At 34.8% G+C, this 20,336-nt stretch overlaps 1 protein-coding gene across 2 annotated transcripts in view; it reads left to right on the top strand.

The window, feature by feature from the left end:
• The window catches only part of COL4A1 (collagen type IV alpha 1 chain), a 248,010-nt gene extending 233,848 nt beyond the window's left edge, over nucleotides 1–14,162 (top strand). For both annotated transcript variants that reach the window (XM_074192027.1, XM_074192026.1), the window contains exons 48-52: nucleotides 1,174–1,386; nucleotides 2,524–2,701; nucleotides 5,008–5,122; nucleotides 9,849–10,021; nucleotides 13,396–14,162. In XM_074192027.1, the coding sequence (XP_074048128.1) occupies nucleotides 1,174–1,386; nucleotides 2,524–2,701; nucleotides 5,008–5,122; nucleotides 9,849–10,021; nucleotides 13,396–13,477 (761 nt within the window). In that variant the 3' untranslated portion in view covers nucleotides 13,478–14,162. The remainder of the gene's footprint in view (nucleotides 1–1,173; nucleotides 1,387–2,523; nucleotides 2,702–5,007; nucleotides 5,123–9,848; nucleotides 10,022–13,395) is intronic.
• The last annotated feature ends 6,174 nt before the right edge of the window (nucleotides 14,163–20,336 follow it).

Raw genomic sequence — 20,336 nt, 5'->3', positions numbered from 1 at the left:
AGATTTAGAAATGACATAAAGTAGTTGGTAAAGGGACAGATAGAAGGAAAGAGAGATAGGAGGGGACTAGGATTTTACAATTTCATGAAAGAAAAAATAGAATTTTAAAGCACTAATCACTATGGAAAATAAAGACTGAAAAGAGTTTTTTGTCTATTTCTGAGTAAGAGGTTTTGAGAATGGTCACAATAACTTGGAGAGGATATACACCCAGTTGCAAGAATTTAAAGAGTGTTTGGGAACTATGAAATAGAAGGAGAAAGGATAGTAGTTTAAGAAATCATAGAAATGAAAGGTTTTTTTTTAAATGATGCTTTTAGCCAGGAAGAAAAATTCTGTATAGGGAGATTCAATAATATTTAAAGAAAGAGAAAGAGTAATTTATGGAACAAATTTCTGGAGGGAATGAGAGCAGGAAGTACTAGGCAAATTTTTCTAAATAATAACATTTAATAACAGTTAATAATAACAGTTAATAACCTAACTTATATAGTGCTTTCCATATGACTAGCCATTTTGGGAACTAAATATGGCAAATATTGTTACTTCCAAAAACTGAGGCAGCCTCTGTGCAGTTAAATGATTTGCCCATTATATAGCAGAACTGACAATGGTAATCTTTGTGCTCTAATGCTCTAAGGCTCCTTATTTTCTTACATCATTTAATAGTTTACAAAACATTTTCCTTAAAATGATTATGCTGGGGGGGGGGTAGTAGTGAGTTCAGGTATTATTAATTACACTTTACAGAGGCAAAGCCATATGAGTATCTTTTATGATTACTAAGTGGCAGAGTTGGGACATAAATATCCATGTCTAGGACTCATTCTGCTACAACACTTTCTCTTTTTGCCTTGGCCAAAAAGAGACACTTTTGGTACTTGGTATCAAGATCCCCTTGGATGAAATACAAGAATTTGTTTTTGTAGAGAATGGTGACTGGAATATCGGGTAGTCTATTAAAAATAACTTAAGGAGAATATTTTAAAAGGAAAAATAAAATACTATGGGGAGGAGGATTAAATGAAGTTTATAGATTGCTCTTTACAATGTACATAATAGCAGAGACTAAGTGTTAGAGACATGTTTGATGATTAATAGGACTAATATTTCCTGGCCCAAGGCCAGGAAAAGGAAAATTGAATGATATTTTTGTTCGTTTCTTTCCTATAGGTCCAAAAGGACTTCCTGGTCCACCAGGTCCAGATGGGCTGCCAGGTTCAATGGGTCCACCGGGTACCCCTTCTGTAGATCATGGATTCCTTGTTACTAGGCATAGTCAAACTACAGATGATCCACAGTGTCCCCCTGGGACCAAAATAATCTACAATGGTTATTCCTTGCTCTATGTACAGGGGAATGAACGAGCACATGGACAGGATTTGGGTAAGATACTTACAAAGAATTTAAAATATCCCAAAAAATAAAAAGCAATTTAATATTGATAAATTTTTACAATTATTTTCCTAGTTCCAGAATTCCTTTTGAGTATGGATTTGTAAATGTATTGAAAAAGTTTGCTTCAAATGTTTAGGGAGGGTATAGCTGGACTGCTGTTGAAAAGACACCACTCATTATTAAAGAATTCTTTATTGGCTATTGATCCTGCAAAAGTTTTATAGGCACAGATGGATGGATAGATAGATAGACAGACAGACAGACAGAAGGTTATCTCATCTATGTTTGATATAAGCCTGAAATACTAAAGCTTAATGTGAGCTAAAAATTATGTATATTAGAAAAGTTCCTGGAAAAACAAATTAAAAAAAAACAGAGATTCTCCATAAAAGATTGATAACTAATTCAACATGTCAGCATAAATGTGACTCCTGCCTATTTAATGACTAACATGATTAGGGGCCTCTAGGCTATATGTTGGATAGATTGTTGGATATGGAGGCAGGAAGACCAGAGTTTGAATTTTGCTTCAGTTGTTGACTTGCTGCATGACCCTGGGCAAGTCACTCCACCTCTCACAGCTTCAATTTTCTCATCTATAAATAAATATAAAATGAGGGGGATTGAACTTAATCACACAGGATTTAAGTTCCCTTCTTGCTCTGAATTGATGACCCTATGATAAATAATGATCATCATCGTAATAATAATTGATATTTACATAGATTTGCATAGTACTTTCATAAGATAACTTTGCAACACTGGGGTACTATAATTATCTTGCTGTGTTATATATCAGTAATAGAATAATTATTGAAAAAATTAAAAACTATTTTCCTTCATTATAAGAAATTAGCTTTTGTAAAAGTGCATTACAGTTTTCTAAGTATTTTACTCAAAAATATAAAATAAAAAATATGGTCTTTGCAGAAGCCAACAACAGGGAAAAAATAAGAAAGAAAGAAAAAGAAACTTGCTGTTTTCACTAAGAATTAGTCATTAGAACAAGAGGTCCATATCATTATCTATATAAGTCTTTTCACTGAGGAGCTTAAAATAAACAAGCCTAATCATTTCTTTCATGTCTTTTTTAAAAATATATGTTGTTTTTCCCTGACCATCTAGGTACGGCTGGAAGCTGTCTACGAAAATTCAGTACTATGCCATTCCTTTTCTGCAATATTAACAACGTTTGCAACTTTGCATCAAGAAATGACTACTCCTATTGGTTGTCTACTCCTGAGCCCATGCCCATGTCTATGGCACCCATTTTTGGTGAAAATATTAGGTCATTTATTAGTAGGTGGGTAGAATATTTGATTCAGTTTGAAAATAATGAAGGCACAGATTTATCTCTGCCTTGGTGCAGAAAAGACGTTTTTCTTTGGTAAAGGGCTTAATTCTTTGTGGTTTTTCCAAATATGTCAGGATTTACTTAGTGTTAGATTTTTGGTTATGAAAATTTCATTGTGTGAAAGTTGACTCATGTTATTTGGCCACAAACCTCTTTATTTATCTATTTAATCTTTAATAAATAAAATATAGAACAGAGGCAATGGTAGCATATTGAATGCAGAATGAGACTTACAGATAAAAGCCTTTTCTTTGACACATACTAACTGTGTGACCATGGCTAAATCACTTAACCTTCTATTGCTTCATGCAATCCTTTTGGGCTTTAAGTTTCATAGAAGGTACCAGCTTACTTGATTGAAGGAATTTCCTTATCTGGGAGTTACTCTCTCCTTATCTTTCTGTTCAGCATAAGTCAAATTCTGAAGATAAATTTGATACAAAGTTCTTGTCTGGAACTCTCCTTCTAGAGCTTCCTTTTAATTCTTTCATCTAGTAAAAGAATATTGCTTGAGTACTACCTATTTCAGCCTGATAGGTCATATTCTCATAAGTGAATTATCTTCAAAAAAAAATCTCCACAAGGATATCCTATTCAGTTCTTTCTTTTAAGGATTGCACAGTATGGTATTTGGCAATATGTTTCAGAATCTGTGATAGTTTCCCAGATTTGAAATTCTGCATTAAAAGGATCTGAGACAGAGCCCTACTATCTTTTCATCTTTCCTTTCTTCAAATTAAATGTCACCTCAGCACCAGTAAGAGTTCACAGTAAACCTATAAATCAGTTTGGACAAACAACACATAAATAACTTGTGTTTTTTTTTTTTCATATCAATGAAATAAAAGTATGTCAGTAAAGGGGTATTGAAGGAAAGGAAAAATGATCAACCTTTTAAAAAACATTTCTAAGTGATAATTAGCTTCTTGAGAAAAATTATAGTGTTGTATCAGTGGTTCATTGAAAGTTCTTTACTCAGAGTGAAAAGGGGCAGCATCGAATAGCATTTCTAGTTGACATAGGAGCATCATGGATTGACACCTTTTAGAATGTGGTCGATTTATGGTTTCAGTGGATTGATAAAACTGGTCCCCTAACAACTTCTTTATTACTGAAGGAGGCATATTATATAGGCACTATTCCTACCTTGCAGTATTCTTGTTTTCTGTTTGGCAAGCAGATGGCAGCAGCTGTATAAAGCCAATTTCATGAAACCTTTTAATTCATCTGTATTTCTGTGAATAAAATGGAAAATGGCACATAGACACAAAAGTCCACTGAAAATCAAATGATTAATTTAAGTTTTCCACCTACTCTTCATGTATTTTCATGCAAATGTTCTAGCACAACTAGGTATAATTATTAACAGCATTTATATTCATTTATCGGCTTTGTTAACATTTTGTTCAATTTGTGACTTGAATGCAATTACTTTACTGTAGGAATTTAATTTTATTTCAAAAACAACATGTTTAAAAAGCCCACCTTTAAAAATGTACTTCACTTCCCCAAATGAGAATATTTTAGGATAAATACAGTATTGTGAATTTGAGCAAACCCAAGGGTCACATATGCTTTTTAGTTATTTCTGTGTATAGTTTAAGAAATTGGAAATTTTTAAAGTCTCTCAGTGCTTTGAAAAGCTGGTCTCTAATCCCTTCCCATCACTGTCCTTTTTGGCCATGTCTTTATAACATTAATTCAGCTACGATATTCCTCCTGAGTCCTGGTGTTAGGGTATTTTTTTTCTATCACAGGAGGGTGTTCAGGTTTAGCTATCTTGAAGAAACATTGTACAAACTATCAGGGTCTGGTGTAAAACATATATTTGTAATAAATTGCCTGAATAAAATTCATTTCATTTTTGAAAAATAAGTGACATGTATTTGTAAAAATAATCATAGCATACTCGGTGATGGATATAACTTGATTTAATATGCAAAAAGTAAAGGCTTCCAGTAATGGGAGATAATGAAATGTCCATCTCTAGAGGTTTACAAATGGAGGATAGATGACCTTTAGTTAGTACAGCTAGGTCCCAATTAGTGCCAGTAATGAATTCTTCTAAAGTAGTTGCATTATTCAAATGAATATAATCACTTTTTGCATTTTGTAGACATCATTCAAGCTTTGGGTAGGTTTGGGGCTAGATGAGTTGTGGAATTCCATTGAGTTATAGAATAAGTGAGGAATTCTTCAGACAGGAGTCTATTCATCTCAGCTATACTAAATTTTTTTGTGCCTCATTTCCACAGGTGTGCTGTATGTGAGGCTCCTGCCATGGTGATGGCAGTCCATAGTCAGACAATTCAAATACCACCGTGTCCTAATGGATGGTCATCACTCTGGATTGGCTATTCTTTTGTTATGGTAAGTGGTATAAAGAACCATATCTTTCCTTTGGGTCCAATATATTTGCCCACTATCCATACACAAAAAAAATGACAATTTTGATTTCATTGTTGTGAGATTTTAGACACTGAAGTCTCTAGATACACAAATGAATACAAATGAATCAAATACAAATGAATCACCCACTCCTCATTTCCCTCATTGCAAGTTATATTTCCCAGGGGCATTGAAGGCTTTTACTCACCCTGTATTTGGGCATCAGTTTGCTAGAATAATGAAGCCACTGAGCTTAAGACTTACCTTTTCCATGTGGAGATTCAGGGCTGGAGTAGGCAGGTTTTACACTCTTCTTTAAAATGGAGGGACCATTTATATACCTTCCAGTTGTAGTCCTCAGATGTTCATTTGAATTGTTTCCAGTGCAAGTAACTTGACAAGCTTTCCTAAAAACCTGTTTGTTTTTTTCATGGGGAAAGAGGATAAAGGAATATGCAGAGATATATAATGATTAATATAATATTCAAGCACTTACTAATTTAAAGTCTGAGAAGGGAAAAAACCCTCCTAAAATACTTTTAAATAATTTTAGCTCATCCAGTTGAGGTTTATTGTGGGTGCAGTTTCTCCTTGATTGTTATTTTATAACTATGAGGAATCACTTACAGACTTTTCTCCTTAACTATTTAAATAACAAAATTACCAGACTCATTTAACAAGCCTCATGTAAGGTACAAACCAGGCAAAGAGAAAGTTGGAACTATCTTTTCCCCAAGAAACTCCACCTTCTTTGGGCGTACTCTTAAGAATCATCTAAGTTTTAACTTGTTTATTTTTGGTTGCTGTTTTATTTTGTTTTCAGTTCTTTTTTGGTTTTTGTTTTCTAAAAAAACCTAATTGGAGAATATTTTTTATTGTGGTGCCACTTATTTTGTTGTTCCTATTTTCAGTCTCTTTTACTTTCAATTCAAAACACATTTATCTCAATCTATAAAATACCTGAATTCTTCAGGCCACGTTTACTTTGATATTTGCTGACCTCCTCCTGAAAGGCTGGGATGAACAATTTACTTTCCATACAAATACCTTTCCTAACTTGAGTCCTTTGTAATCAACTCTTCCTGCCATATCTGTTATGGTGACATTTTGTAGATTGTGGAAATTATATTACCATACAGAACCCAGATCTTTTATCAGGTGTTTGTTAGATTGAAAGAGGAAATAACTCAATGCTAATTATTTTTCCTTGTCAGTATTTTTTAGAAGTTGTCTAAATAATTAAATATAAAAATTCTCTTTGCCTTTTGTTCCAGGTAGAAAACAGTAGAGTTCAATGTCTTGACTATAGTAGAATCAGAATTTTTAAAGGATATAATTGCTTGGGATTTAATTTAAAATTGATTTAATTTAATAATGGTTAATATACCCTTGCCAAAAATATAGTATATATTTCTTTATTCAAAAATGTTAATGCTTAACTTTGGCAAGGAGGAAAACTAAAGGTTCCAAAAGAGACTGTGGAGGAATTCTGATGCTAAAAAAGAAATAAAAGTATAATTTTTCATTTGAATGAAATATTGGAATTTTCACTTTGGTTTTACAATAACTGGAATCTGTCGATGTAAAAAAAAAAATTAAGCTCAGTGAGCAGAGGTGAGGTTCAAAGAATTGCAGAAAAGGATTTATTTTAGTCTCCCCTGTCCTTTTGCCATTCACACAAAGGCTTCAAACATGATTGCCAAAATCAAAAGCATATAGAGATAATGATGTTCAGGAGATCAGAGTAAGCCTATATTTCTGTCAGCAATTTACCTTATTACAGACTTAACCACAGTTACAGACCAGCAGTAACCATTTCTATGAAGTGTGCCAGCCTGCAGGTTTAGTTGGCATAATGGTGTCTACCTCTAGTGTCATCTTCAAAAAAGTAAGAGCCAAGCATTAGATATTTCTTTTTCAATGTATGGAATATGAAGTTGGTTTGAAAAGTGAAATAACTTCAACATGTCACAGTTAGAAGGTAGATGAGGAGTTTGTGAAGAATATTCACATTACTCAAATACAAGAATGATCTTCCACTGAGAGGATGTCCAAAGGATTCAAAGCAAGGTCAGATCACTTTTTAAAAGAGAAGTAGGATTCTTTCTTTAGGCTGTCATCAAGTAGGGGTTTTCAAAGGGGGATATAACCAATTGCAATTTATGATAATGAAACACTGATTTTTTCAGGATTAAAAATAATGGACTCTGAAACTCCCCAGGTCTTATGTAGGCTTTTAATATTACCTGATCTGAACAATTGTAATTTCTTCTGGTTACTCTCTGTGGTCATCTAACTTTGTGTAGAAAAGTTCATAATATGGCTCCTTATCCACCATGTGATCAGGAGGATACCCTAAAGAGACTAATCTTGGAAGTGACAATTTAAAAACTATGTTTTCTACATAAGGGCTGTCAAGTATGGTGGTAGAGTTCTGTGCTGGAGTCAGAAGATCAAGTCCAGCCTCTGATAATCACTAGCTGTATGACCCTGAGCATGTCCCTTAACCTTTTTGCCTCATTTTCCTCACCAGGATAGTAATAACACCTCACAGGATTGTTGTGAGGATTAATTAAGTCAAAATATATAAAATGCTTACTACTGTATGGCACGTGCTGTTCAGTTTTTTTCAATCTTATCCTATTGTTTGTGATCCTATTTGGTGTTTCTTGACAAAGATATTGAAAACTTTCTTTTAATAGATGAGGAAACTGAAAAAAAAATCAGTTTAAGTGACTTGCCTGGGGTCACACCTATTTGAACTCAGGACAATAAATCTTCCTAACTCAAGGCTCAATACTCTATCTATTGCAACACCTAACTGCCCCCCCTTATATTATATAAATCTTATTATATATATATATATATATATATATATATATATATATATAATTCTCCTGATTGTCATGATAGATGTCATATAAACTAAAAATAAAAACCATGTTATACTTTCTTATTCAACCTAACCCTGACTTCTTCTGGTAAACTTAATTTATCCTGTGGAGATAAAATGAATTCAAAAAATAATAAACTGAAAAATTTCCTGTTCTGACATATTGAAAAAATTAAAAATGCCATATTGGGCCAGATCCATGATCTATCTAATCCAACATTCTGTTTTTGATAGTGAGTTGCATTGTGGTACGTTTTGTAGACAAGCATCATACTTGTATAATTCTCTTGATGTGAAAAAATTTTCATATTTAACTGTTACTTTGCAATTTAACTACTTCCATTAGATCCACCTCTTGAACTTTGACTTACAGATCTTAAGCAGGGGTATGCTGGTAAATATTTAACAAGCAGCTCTTCAAGAATTCATGATATACTTTTAAGTTGAATTTGGATTAGCCACCTCTTCTCCATTTTTTTATCAACCAAACAATAAAATAAGATTTGATTTGCAACATATGCTGATTTATGAGGTAAACATGAACATACTGAAAACTTTGCAATTGGTTCCCTTGAGCCAAAGAAGCTATCTCTAGCATGACCTCAATAAGTCACAAATGATTTAGAGAAGAGATAAACTCCTTGTAAGATCATTCCATATGACAGGCAATTACTGCTCAGTGTGACAGCCTTAGCCTCTTGCCTTGTGCTAAGTCATTCCAAAATGGTGTGGGCTGACTAGTCTTTGTCTCACAGAACAAAAGTCTAAGTCTGCCTAGGGAGTCAAATTACCCTTCTGAGCTAACCATTTCACAATATTAGTCCATAAAACCCTACATGATTTATAATGGCAGTGTCATCTTCACCCATTCTCTAGTAATGTCCCATTTCAGAATGATGACTTAGTCTGCAAGAGACACTTACAATGCTGTGAGGAAGGGTATTATGCCATTCAGATGCCAGACTTCTGTGGCTATTAATCTTAAATTGCTTCAAACCTAAGGATAACTAAATATGATAGCATACCATACCTAGCCAGGAATCTGGTCTTAAGAACTTGGAAACTTGGAGTTAGAAGGTAGTTTTGACATGAATTGTCCAATTCTTCTTTATTTCTATACCTTACCTGTGCAGTGGGGTGTAATGGAAATAGAATTATAGAATTAGACTGTAAGTGAAGAGACCTCAGCTCAAGTCCAAATCCACTTAATAGCTCTGGGACTTGAATTCATCACCTGTTAGATGAGTGGTTTATTTTAGATGGTCTCTTGGTTCTCTTGTGGCTCTAAAATTCTATGAAAGAAATGAGGGGGAAAAGAAGTATGGGATAGAGTAAGGAACAAAGAACATTGTCTTAAATAAAATAAACAGCTCTTCTATCTTTTAGTATTTTGGTTTCTTTGCCAAGTAGATAAAAATACAAACATAATAAGCAGATAACTTTAAAAGATGATTACTTTTTGTTCTAGAGAAGAAATTATTAATTTTTTTTGTATTGAAGAGGTGATTCTATTTATAGAAATCTGATTCTCACATAAATTTTGCATATGCATTTATTATGCGAAGAAAGGTATACCCAGATTCCTTATATACTGAACTTTGCAGCTTTGGAGCCTTGGAGACAAACCAAGGTGGCAGTCTGTGAAATCTTTGTTTTGATGTTCGTGCTTAGCTTATGTCTGAAAGTCAACACATGAGACAAGGAGAGTCACCAATTTCCTGATGTAACTGTCCTGTCCCCTTTCCTAAACTATAGTATTACTCATATTCATTTAGGAAGGAATCCTCTGATGTATGATTCTAATTTATCTTCCAGCATACCAGTGCTGGTGCTGAAGGTTCTGGCCAGGCCCTAGCATCTCCCGGTTCCTGTCTGGAAGAATTTAGAAGTGCACCTTTCATTGAATGCCATGGTCGTGGGACTTGCAATTATTATGCAAATGCTTATAGCTTCTGGCTTGCTACTATAGAAAGAAATGAGATGTTCAAGTAAGTAGAAATGAACTTTTCTTGATTCTGAACTTCCCCTTTTATTTCTTTCTCCATTAATCATCAAAGATCTATTGACACAGGATAGCTGGGTTGCACAGTGGATAGAGGAAGACCTGAGTTCAAATCCTTCCTCAGACACTTGACCCTAACTAACTGTATGACCCTGATTTCCTCACACCCAAGATCACCTCCAGCTGTTCTAATTCATATCTGGCCACTGGACCCAGATGACTCTGGAGGAGAAAGTGAGGCTAGTGACTTAGCACAGTCAACCTCATTCGATTTCAATTTACTTGCTTGTCTTAACATCACGTCCCTGATGACATGGTCTTATTCAAGCATAGACAAACATCATCATCATCAACACATACAACACATCAACACAACAATGTAGTTAGTTGTAAAATGATGAAAATGGGTGCTGCTTCTTTTATCATGTGGGATATCATTTCCTTAAACAGCTCACAGAGCCACATCCTATAACAGACCTGAGCTGGGTAGACTTACCTTAGCAATGTTCCGGTATTACAATTAGAAGGATGTCATTTCTCTAATCTAGTTGAACCTATTAAGAATGATCTAGAATATTTGAACATATTCTAATACTGTGGATTTTAAAATGAAGTCAAACCTAACACACATTTCAAAAAATGTTTGATGGAGGTTTACATTACCTGGGTAACTTGTTGATTTTTCTTTTGTGTCATCTGAGTGACTTGGCAAGAAATATTTGTAAATCATGACCATAAAAATAATTTCTGGGCAAATATACCACATTTTGTCAGAGATAAAAACTTTTATTTTCAGTACCAAAAATTTTTACTTCTACAACAACTCTCCCTAGTGACTGATAACCTCACTGAAATTAATTTGGAGCACAGCCCAGTCACTAATGGACAGTAGCATATAATGAACCCTCTATCCTTAATTTAGCACCAGCTGCAGTCTATGCTGAAGCAGGGGCAGAAGGCTGAGGGAGATTGAACAATTACTTACTGTTCATTCCTGAAATAAATACTTCTCACCCCTGGAGACAAGTCTTTCTGCCTTTACCAAAAGTAAAGCTTTTGGGATAAAGGCCTTATGGAAATCTGCAATGTTTCTGCCTTCTTCCATTTTAGAGCAGAGAGAATTTACATAAAGGTAAAGTATACTCTGCTGACTCTGCTTCAGGAAACAAACTACTGACACCCAGACCTAATTCTTAGTCTCCAGAGGCATTTTTTTTTTGGAATATCAAAGCCTTAACTTTGAAAAATGGCACAACTTAATTTGAGATGGAAATTTGCCAGAATCCTATGAAATCAATAAACGTGTTGATGGGTCCCCAATGCTAAGATTTCATATTATGATGTTAATTAGGCGTTTTTTTGTGATCCAGAAAATATGAATTTTTAGATTAAAACAACTGATTTTGAAAATTGTTATGATTAAAAAAATCCATTACCCCATGTGCAATGAGGTGATGAGGTTCCCCAAATTTAGGTAGACTGACCCTTCAACAGCAAATAACAGCAACAAAAGAAATCTCTCAGACTTATACTCAAAGCTTCTACATCTTGGTAGGAACTGCCAAAACTTGTGCAGCACTTGCATAAGCTTGAAGGGTCCACTTTGCATGCCATAATGAAGCAGTAGAAGATTCATATTTTGGTAGAGAGTCATTTCCATGCCAAGTTCATTTCTGTACTATGATGATATATTGGAGTGAGATTTTAGTAGAGTTTTGCTTTATATCATGAAAAGGAATACCTCCAATCACAAAATACTAAATACTTAGGATATTTCAATCTTGAAACAATAACTCAATTGAAAATCCTTCTTGTGAGAAGTCCCATTACAATGAGCTTCAACAGATTGTTTAGATTCTATCGACACATGTCATGACATGTCCATCTCAATAATTACTTGAATCAAGGTGATCAAAGTTCCAGGACTCCACACTTTACTTACATAAAGGTTTTTGTTTTGATGAAATTTGACCCAACCCATTTCCAGGTTTCCAGTATGAAATAATTTCAGCCATGAAAATGGGAAAGAAATTTCAAGAATGATGCACATGGTACTAACCATGTAAACTTTAAACCACTTAAAAATGTCTAGGCAAAATCATTTTCAGAGTTTCTATTTTTTACTTCATTCAGACATTTCCTAATTCTTTGCTAAATATGTAGAACCCTAAATTACCTAAAAATTATATAATATTGAGACCTCTCCCAAAGTAGTTTACCTTTCAGTCTAGTTGGGGAGACATGTCATATAATTATGAAAAGGGAAATGATGCCAAGCAATTTATCATTCCAGATACCCTATGAATAAATAAAAAGTGTTCAAAGTATTGTAGAACCAACAAAATTTCTTGTTGTTCAGAGAAGTCATCATGGAGATGATTGAACTGTGACCAAAGGATGATTTGGATGTGTGAAGAGGAAACTAGGAAGTAGTCCAAGAATGTATATATAAAAAGCAGGGTCAATATTGGGGAAGAACTGAGGGACTGTAAGGAGAACAGCCAGAAGAGAAAATTAACTTTGGTGAATAGTAGGAGGTAAAGTTGGAAAGGCAGGTTTGGGCCAGATTATGGATTTCCTTGAATGCCAGACTGAAAGGGGTGAGTGTTTTTAAACTGGAGAGGGAAATGGCCAATTGTTTCACTATCTTTGCCAAGAAATTGGCATAACATGGTTGATGACATCACACAGTGTCAGATATGACTGAAACACTGAACAACAACAACAAAATTTTAAACCCAAGTCTCGTGAAATAAGAGTGGCTATTTCCATGCCAAATTGGAAAGGATTTAGAGCCCATCAAGTCCAATCTCCCTTAGTTTACAGATGAGAAGATAGGTCTCTACAGGTTAATTTCTTAAGCTAGAGTCATGAAGCTAGTAAGACTTTGGAGTAGGATTTGACCCAACCAACTTCACATTCAATACCACAATCTATTTTGCATTCCTTACTACTTTGTTGTTTCTCAGTAGTTTTAGTTATTTCTAACTCTTTGTGTAACTCTTTTACCTTTTCTTTTCTTGAGGCAATTATGGTTAAGAGACTTGTTCAGGGTCATAGAGCTACTAAATGTCTGAGATTGGATTTGAACTCATGTCTTCCTGACTCCAGGTCTGATGCACTAACCACTGTACCTTGTGCTACATCCCAACACTTTGTGATCCCATTTACCCCATTAGGATTTTCTAGACAAAGTTACTAGAGTGCTTGTTTTACAAATGTGTAAATTCAGGAAGATGAGTCTTTCTGACTCTAGTTGCCAAATTCCTTATAGTTTTAAAGAAATTTAAATTCTCACCAGTGTTTGAAATCCCTGATAGTTAAGTGACTTCTGAGGGCTATTTGTTTTCTTGATTACAGGAGGCCTACTCCATCGACTTTGAAAGCAGGAGAATTGCGCACACACGTTAGCCGCTGCCAAGTCTGTATGAGAAGAACATAATGACTCCCAGTCTCAGCTAACGTCACAATATGGTGCTATTCATTTTTTAACAGCAATGAACCCTAGAAATATATCCTGTGTACCTCACTGTTGTCGAATAAGAAAACAGTAAAGTGCCTTATAGGAATTTGCATAACTAACACGCCTTGCTTTATTGGTCCTCTACTTGCTGAAGAAGAAAAAAAGACAACAATAAGCTTCAAATCTTGACATACCAAATGGCACTTTTTATTTAAGAAAAAACAAAAGAACAAATCTATGTGCTATAATGTACTGAGTGTAAAGCCAGAACTCAGTCAGAAAAATCAAGAGGTGCTAGGAGGTATGCAGTGACAATACTGTTTGACCCCCCCTTGACATGTTTTTTTTTATTATATTTAGATTCATTTTTGCCCCCTCCCAGATATAAATGTTGTTTATACCACTGTCTAGCTTTTTCCAAAACGGTAGGTCCTTTGATATGTACTTATTGTTCCTGTACAAATAATAGTAATGTAAAAAAAGTTATGGGATTACCAAATATGATTAAGGAGTAAATAGCCATATCTTCAAAACCAAATGCGTAAATTTATATCTCTCTGCTCTGTGTGGTACTATGCACCTGCTTTTGCAGAAAAAAACATAAAAAATAAAAACAAAACACAACTTTCCTGTGGAATAAAAATGGTCCAAATGTGGTCAGAAATAGATAGATAGATAGATAGATAGATAGATAGATAGATAGATATATTTAGTAATTTATATAGATGACAGCAATTAGGCAAATCAGGTTTGGGGTTCTAGTTCCACTATTAAAATGAAGCTTATATAAGTTTTCTTCTTTTCAGATTTATTGTCCTTTAAGATTTGTTGAGCTATGAAATAGTAGAATATTTAATGTGAAACATCAATTTTATTTCATTATTCACTTAAATACCAAAATTGTATGGTGCCAAAGATAAATCCAGGTTCATGGCTATTGTGTTTAATATAGTAAAACATGTACTTTGAGCTTGCTGTTTTTATTCTGTATTTAATATTTTCAGGGTTTTAAACACTAATCACACACTGAATGACTTGATTTAAAAAACTTATAAAAGGCCTTAACCTTATGAGTATTTCTCATTCTCTAGACTGATATGGAAAACAACTACATCAAATCCCTATGGCTTCATTTTTACATTTGGACCACATTCTGCTCTGTTATTCATGAACTATTGTAAAAGTGGTTCTCACTGACCAAAGGAGGCCCTGGGTTTGTATTTACAAGGAAGCAGAATGGACCTTTCTGTCTAAAACACTATTTCTCCAGGAGATTACAAAGAATTTTTTTAAATACTAAGGCCATTTCTTTAAAAAATGTGTATTTCTTAAGAATTAAAATTTGTAATAAAAAATATTTGTGTAAAAAAAGAGCTTTAATTAATTTGTTGTTAGTGTTGACCCAGCGCTTTTAAAAAGAAGTTACTGCAAAAGCCATTAATAAATTTGCAAGCCTTCCATAACTTAGATTATTTTTTGTCTTCCAAATGTATCTTTGGGGAAATTGCTTCATGGATTCCTGACTTCAAAATTTCTAGAGAATATGTATTAGGAAAATATGTAACTACTCAGATTTCAATATTATCAATATGTATAAATGGAGAATATCCAAATTATGGGCTTTATCTAGAGGTGTGAATTCCAAATCTTCTTTGAAGTAAATAAATAGGAAAATGCTAAGTTTATGCTTGGTTAAAATTATATAATTATATATGACAGAAAGTTGTACTCATAGATTTATGAAGCATCATAGAAATCTCTTCATTTCGTGATCTGTACACTTTCTTTTGGAGACATAAATTTCTTTGATGGAGTCTATTATCCTACTTTTCACGCACAATTATTGGTAACACATTGCACCTTGAGCACCTGTGTGCCCAGTATTCATCTTTTCATCACCTTTGGATCTACCTGTAATTTTTATTCTTTCAAGATTGAGACATTCTATAATTCAATTTACTGATCAATCAATAAGCATTTATATATATATATGTTTCAGCAGGCACAGAAACTTAAAAATCTCCTTAATTATTCTGGTCTCAGGTCCTTGACCATCTTTTGTGTCTGCCCACTGTAAACATGCACACATACAGTCACACTCACACATATGCACACAGGCACACACATACCACAGACAGAGTTGGATTAACCATCCCCTTGTGTAGTCTAGAGAATTTGCATGATTTATCTACTTTGTTTTTTCAGTGTTAATGGTTAGATCAGTCCTTTTTTATATTGCTGTAAATTTCATAGAGGAAATTTTATTTTATTCTGGGAGTGGCTGCAAGTGTAACAACATTTGGGAATGGGAACATCTGGAGGACATTTTGTTTAGACTCTCAAGAATATTTTTTGTATGTTACATGAGTGAATATCTTAAGTGAACATATGTTTTGTTGTTTTGTATGAAGTTCCAGGCATAGTCCTACCTAGTAATAGTTTTGCCTATGTATAAAAAATTGAAGAGAATTTTAAGTTTTCATCATGAAAAAATTTCAAATTCTTTAAAAATTATATATATATATGTACATATATATATATATATCATGCACATATACGTGTATGCATTTGAATGCCTTCTAGTGGGTAACATTTAAAGCTTGGGTTTTTACATATATAAAATATTATACACACATACATATGTACATGAAGAGGCTGCTTGAATCAATCGCATTGGCTTATCAGAACCTATTGTTTGATTTTTCAGTGTGAGCATTTAAACCCTAGAAACTGACAGACGACCAAATCAGAGCTTGATTTATCAATTTTTTCATGCATAGATTTAAGACATTAAGACTTAAGTCTAATGCAGATTAGACTTAAAATGTGTTGTATACACATTTTTAGTGTCAGTTTTTAATACATTTACTGCCATACATAGGTATGTGTTCTTATGTGTTTTACAAATTTACATAGCATCTGTAGTTCTTAAGGGTTTCTAAAGTTCTTAACACCCTTATGAGGTGGGTAGAACAAATACTACAATACTCATTGATAAGGAAGGTGAGACAAAAGTTAAATTACTTGCTTAGAATCAAAACTCATGTCCCCCTGACCTCCAACTGCTATATTCTTTTAGGACAATATTATGATGTATCCAAAGCATAGTTAATCCAGGAAGATTCTTAAAATATTGTCCCTCTGGCTTTAGGTTTATGCCTAAATAATCCCAGATGGATGAGAATATATTTGGTTTTTAAAACTTTCAAGACATAAGAATTTCACAGTATCTGTAAGTGACTTGCTAAGAAACTAACATTTGGCTTAATTTATCATACTGCAGATTCAATTCTCTTTGTGGAGGTAGTGGTGGCACAGCAGATAGAGCATTGAACCTAGCATCAAGAAGGGCTAAATTCAAATCCAACCTCAGACTGACTAGAGAAGTGACCCTGGGCAAGTCTCTTAACTGTTGTTTGCCTATTTCCTTATCTGAGAATGGTGATGATAATAATAACATTTATCTCTCAGGATTATTATGAGAATCAAATGAAATAATCCTAAACTTCTTAGCACAGTGCCTCTCACCTAGTAAATGCTAGGTATGTTAGATATAATTTATTATTTCCTGAGTTCAAATTATTGCCTGTCCTCAGACATTTACTGACTATGTGATTGACTCTAAGCAAGTCACTTAACTTCTCTTTGAAATCAGTCTCTCTCAACTGTAAAATAGGAATAATAGAACTTATCTCATAGAGTTGTTGTGATGATCAGTTGAGATGATAATTTTTAATGCTTTTAGCAAAATACTTTGCACAAGAGTTTATATAAATGTGAATTTTCTTTTCTCTTTATTTCTCCTTGGAGAAAATAAAAAATAGCTGACACTGGACTCTAGAGGAAGCATCATCATTATTAAGTCCCAACTCAACCTTCTCCAGGTCTTGCTCTCCCAAGTTGCCCAGGCTTGCATTCCTGTTATACCTTGACTATCCAGGAAGAAGATCCCATCCTATAGTCCTCTTGATCTTTTCCTTGAAGAGTGATACTGCTGATTCATTGTTTGCTTTCTATTCTCCACCACCACCCCTCTTCCCTTTCTTCCTTCCTCTTCTGTCCCATTTAGATAAAATGTACCTAATATTCAGTTCCATTTTTCACATTAAAAAAATATTGCAAAGTTTTCAGCATTCCACTCAGCATAGTCATGTGGTCAATGAGCAAATATTGTTCAATACCCCTGTTTCCTCTTTTGTAAAATGAGAAAAAATGATAGTATTATATCATGGAATTGTGAGGATGGCATGAGGTAATATATGTGAAAATGATTTTTAGACCTTAGCGCTGTATCCAATTCAACTATTTGGGGGGAAATATCCTTGTAATCTAGAAAATTCCCTTTACTATATTACAGATGTTAATCTCCACAATTTATTTAATTTTAGAGAGTTGCCTAAGGCAACTGAATTGTTAAATGATTCATTCAAGGTCCCATAGCTAGTATGTGTCAGAGGAAGATCTGAAACCCAGGCCTTTCTGATGATGATGAGACCAATTTCTCTCCATTGTCCCATTGCCTTCCTACAATCATAATTATATTTGAAGTTAAAACCCCTTCAAAATTTAGTCCTTCCCAAACTTTTCAGTCTTCTTAACTTCTTACACTCTACTCATCTATACATGAACTGTATCTGTGATTTACTGACACTGGCCTCCTGTATCTTCAAAGAAGACACCCCATTTCTTAGCTCTGGGCATTTTCACAGGTCCTCCCCCATTACTGTGTCCCCTGGTTTTGCTGGCTTCTTTCATATCACTGATAGCATTGTATCTTCTATGGGAAGCCTTTCCCAATCCCCTTTAATTCAAGTTTCTTCCCTCTGTGGACTATTTCCAGTTTCTCTGTAGATAGCTTATTTGTACATAGTTATTCACATGCTGTCACTTCCATTGAACTTTGAGCTCCTACAGGGCAGGGTCTGTCTTTTGCCTTTCCTTTGATGTCCAGTGTTTAGTAAGAACTTAATAAGTGATTATTGACTGCCTATTTCCCTACCTAAAAAAAGTCAACAAGAGATAACACCAAAATGGGGATGCAGTAAGCATGTCTGTGTAGCTTGTCTGTGGTTTAGATGCCAGAAAGAGGACAGGCAGAGCTGGAGCTTGGACGGGCAAGTGCAGGAAGCTGACTGGGTAATGCCAAGGTGCACTCTGACATTGAAATGTGTATGCAAAAAGACAGTGTCACCCTGACACAGCATCATGTGCTGATATCAGAATGGTACAGCAAGTATTTTCTTCTCTCTGTTTGATACAGCCCACTCAGAGCTCCCCCACCCTCTGCTTGCCTGCAGAGAGGTGGTTCATCTAATGTACTTTTCCTTCTCTCCTCCCTTCTGCCTCCATTCGAGTGGATTAGAGGGGCGTAGGGGTGGTGGTGGAAGGAGATGCTAGTAGCTCTGAATCATTCTCACCACTGTCTCTTCCTGCGTGGGGAGTGTTTGCAGTGATTAATGCCCTTTGTGTGCTTTCTGGGTTCCTTCACTATGGGTTACAATTCAGTGTGTTTCCCATTTTACTCACCCAAAATAGCTAAGAGCAATTTTTTTTTAAAAAGCTTTGTGTCTGAATTACACCAGGCATCTGGCCTCCGCTCTCCAGTCTCATTAGAAATGAGGATGCAGGCTTAGTCACATCTAATTGTTGAGTCACAATTTAATCAGTTAGTAAAAGGGAAAAAGTAACTTTTTAGTTTTCAGAAGGGTGACTGGATTTTTCTTCAATGTGGCTGGTCTCATTGGAGCCCTGGTTTTCTCCCCTAATGGCCTTGCCTTGCTTTGTTACATGGCCTTAGCCCATCCTCATTGGGGTTTTATGCTTAAATTTACTGTGGGGTTGAAGTAGGGGACTGGACAGCTAGGACTGTGGATCAAGAGAATTTCATTTTGCAGGTCAAATTCATGAAAGGATTTTTTTTCAATGAACTCAACAGTCACTTCAACAGGACCATATTTGATTTCTCTGTAAGTTGTTTTCTTTGTTGTCTGTGTGGAAGTAAGGAAATTTAGCTTATTACATATTTCTGTGTCATTTGCTGAGACACAAAGAAAGGCAAAAATTAGGTCTCTGCCCTCTAAAAACTTAAATTTTGATGGAAGAAACATTGTGTAAGTAACTATGTACATAAAAGATATACTACAGTATAAATGAAAACTAAGCTCAAATGAAAGGCAGCAACAACTGAGATGATCAGGAATGGCTCCTTATAGAAGATGGGATTTCAGCTGTCTTGAAGGTGGTCAGAGAAGTCACAAGGTAGAGGAGAGGCTGAAAAGCATTCCAAGCATGAGGGAAAGTCAGTGAAAAGACAGAATCAGGAATTGGATGAGGAATCATAAGTCTGAATTTTGGAGTCCATGAGAAGAGAGTATAGCCTAAGACTAGAAATATAGGAAGAGACCCAATTGTGAAGATTTTCAGTGTCAAACAGAGGATTATCTATTTTATCCCAGAAAATATTGGAAACTATTGGTGTTTGAGTAGGGGATCAGACCTATGCTTTAGGAAAGGGCACTTAGATAGCTGAGTGGAGCGTGAAATGGAATGAGGAAAGACTTGTAGCAGGCAGACCAATCACAAGACCACTGCAGTTCAGGTTGGAGGTGATAAGGACCTGGACCAGGAGGGTGGCAGTGTGGGAGAAGCGAGGAGAGATACTGCAAACATAAATCTGGCAGCACATTATATTTGTGGGGTCTGTGCCAGGGAGAAGTCAAGAAATGACACAAAAGTTATGAACCTGGTGGACTGAGAAGATGTTGGTACCCTCAACAAGAATAGGCAAGTTGGAAAGAGAAGTAGATTTGTGGGTAAGATTAAAGATTTCCATTTTAAT

This window comes from Macrotis lagotis, chromosome 6 (genome assembly GCF_037893015.1).
Source record: "Macrotis lagotis isolate mMagLag1 chromosome 6, bilby.v1.9.chrom.fasta, whole genome shotgun sequence".
NCBI lineage: Eukaryota > Metazoa > Chordata > Mammalia > Peramelemorphia > Peramelidae > Macrotis > Macrotis lagotis.
This window is presented reverse-complemented; position numbering and strand designations above follow the sequence as displayed.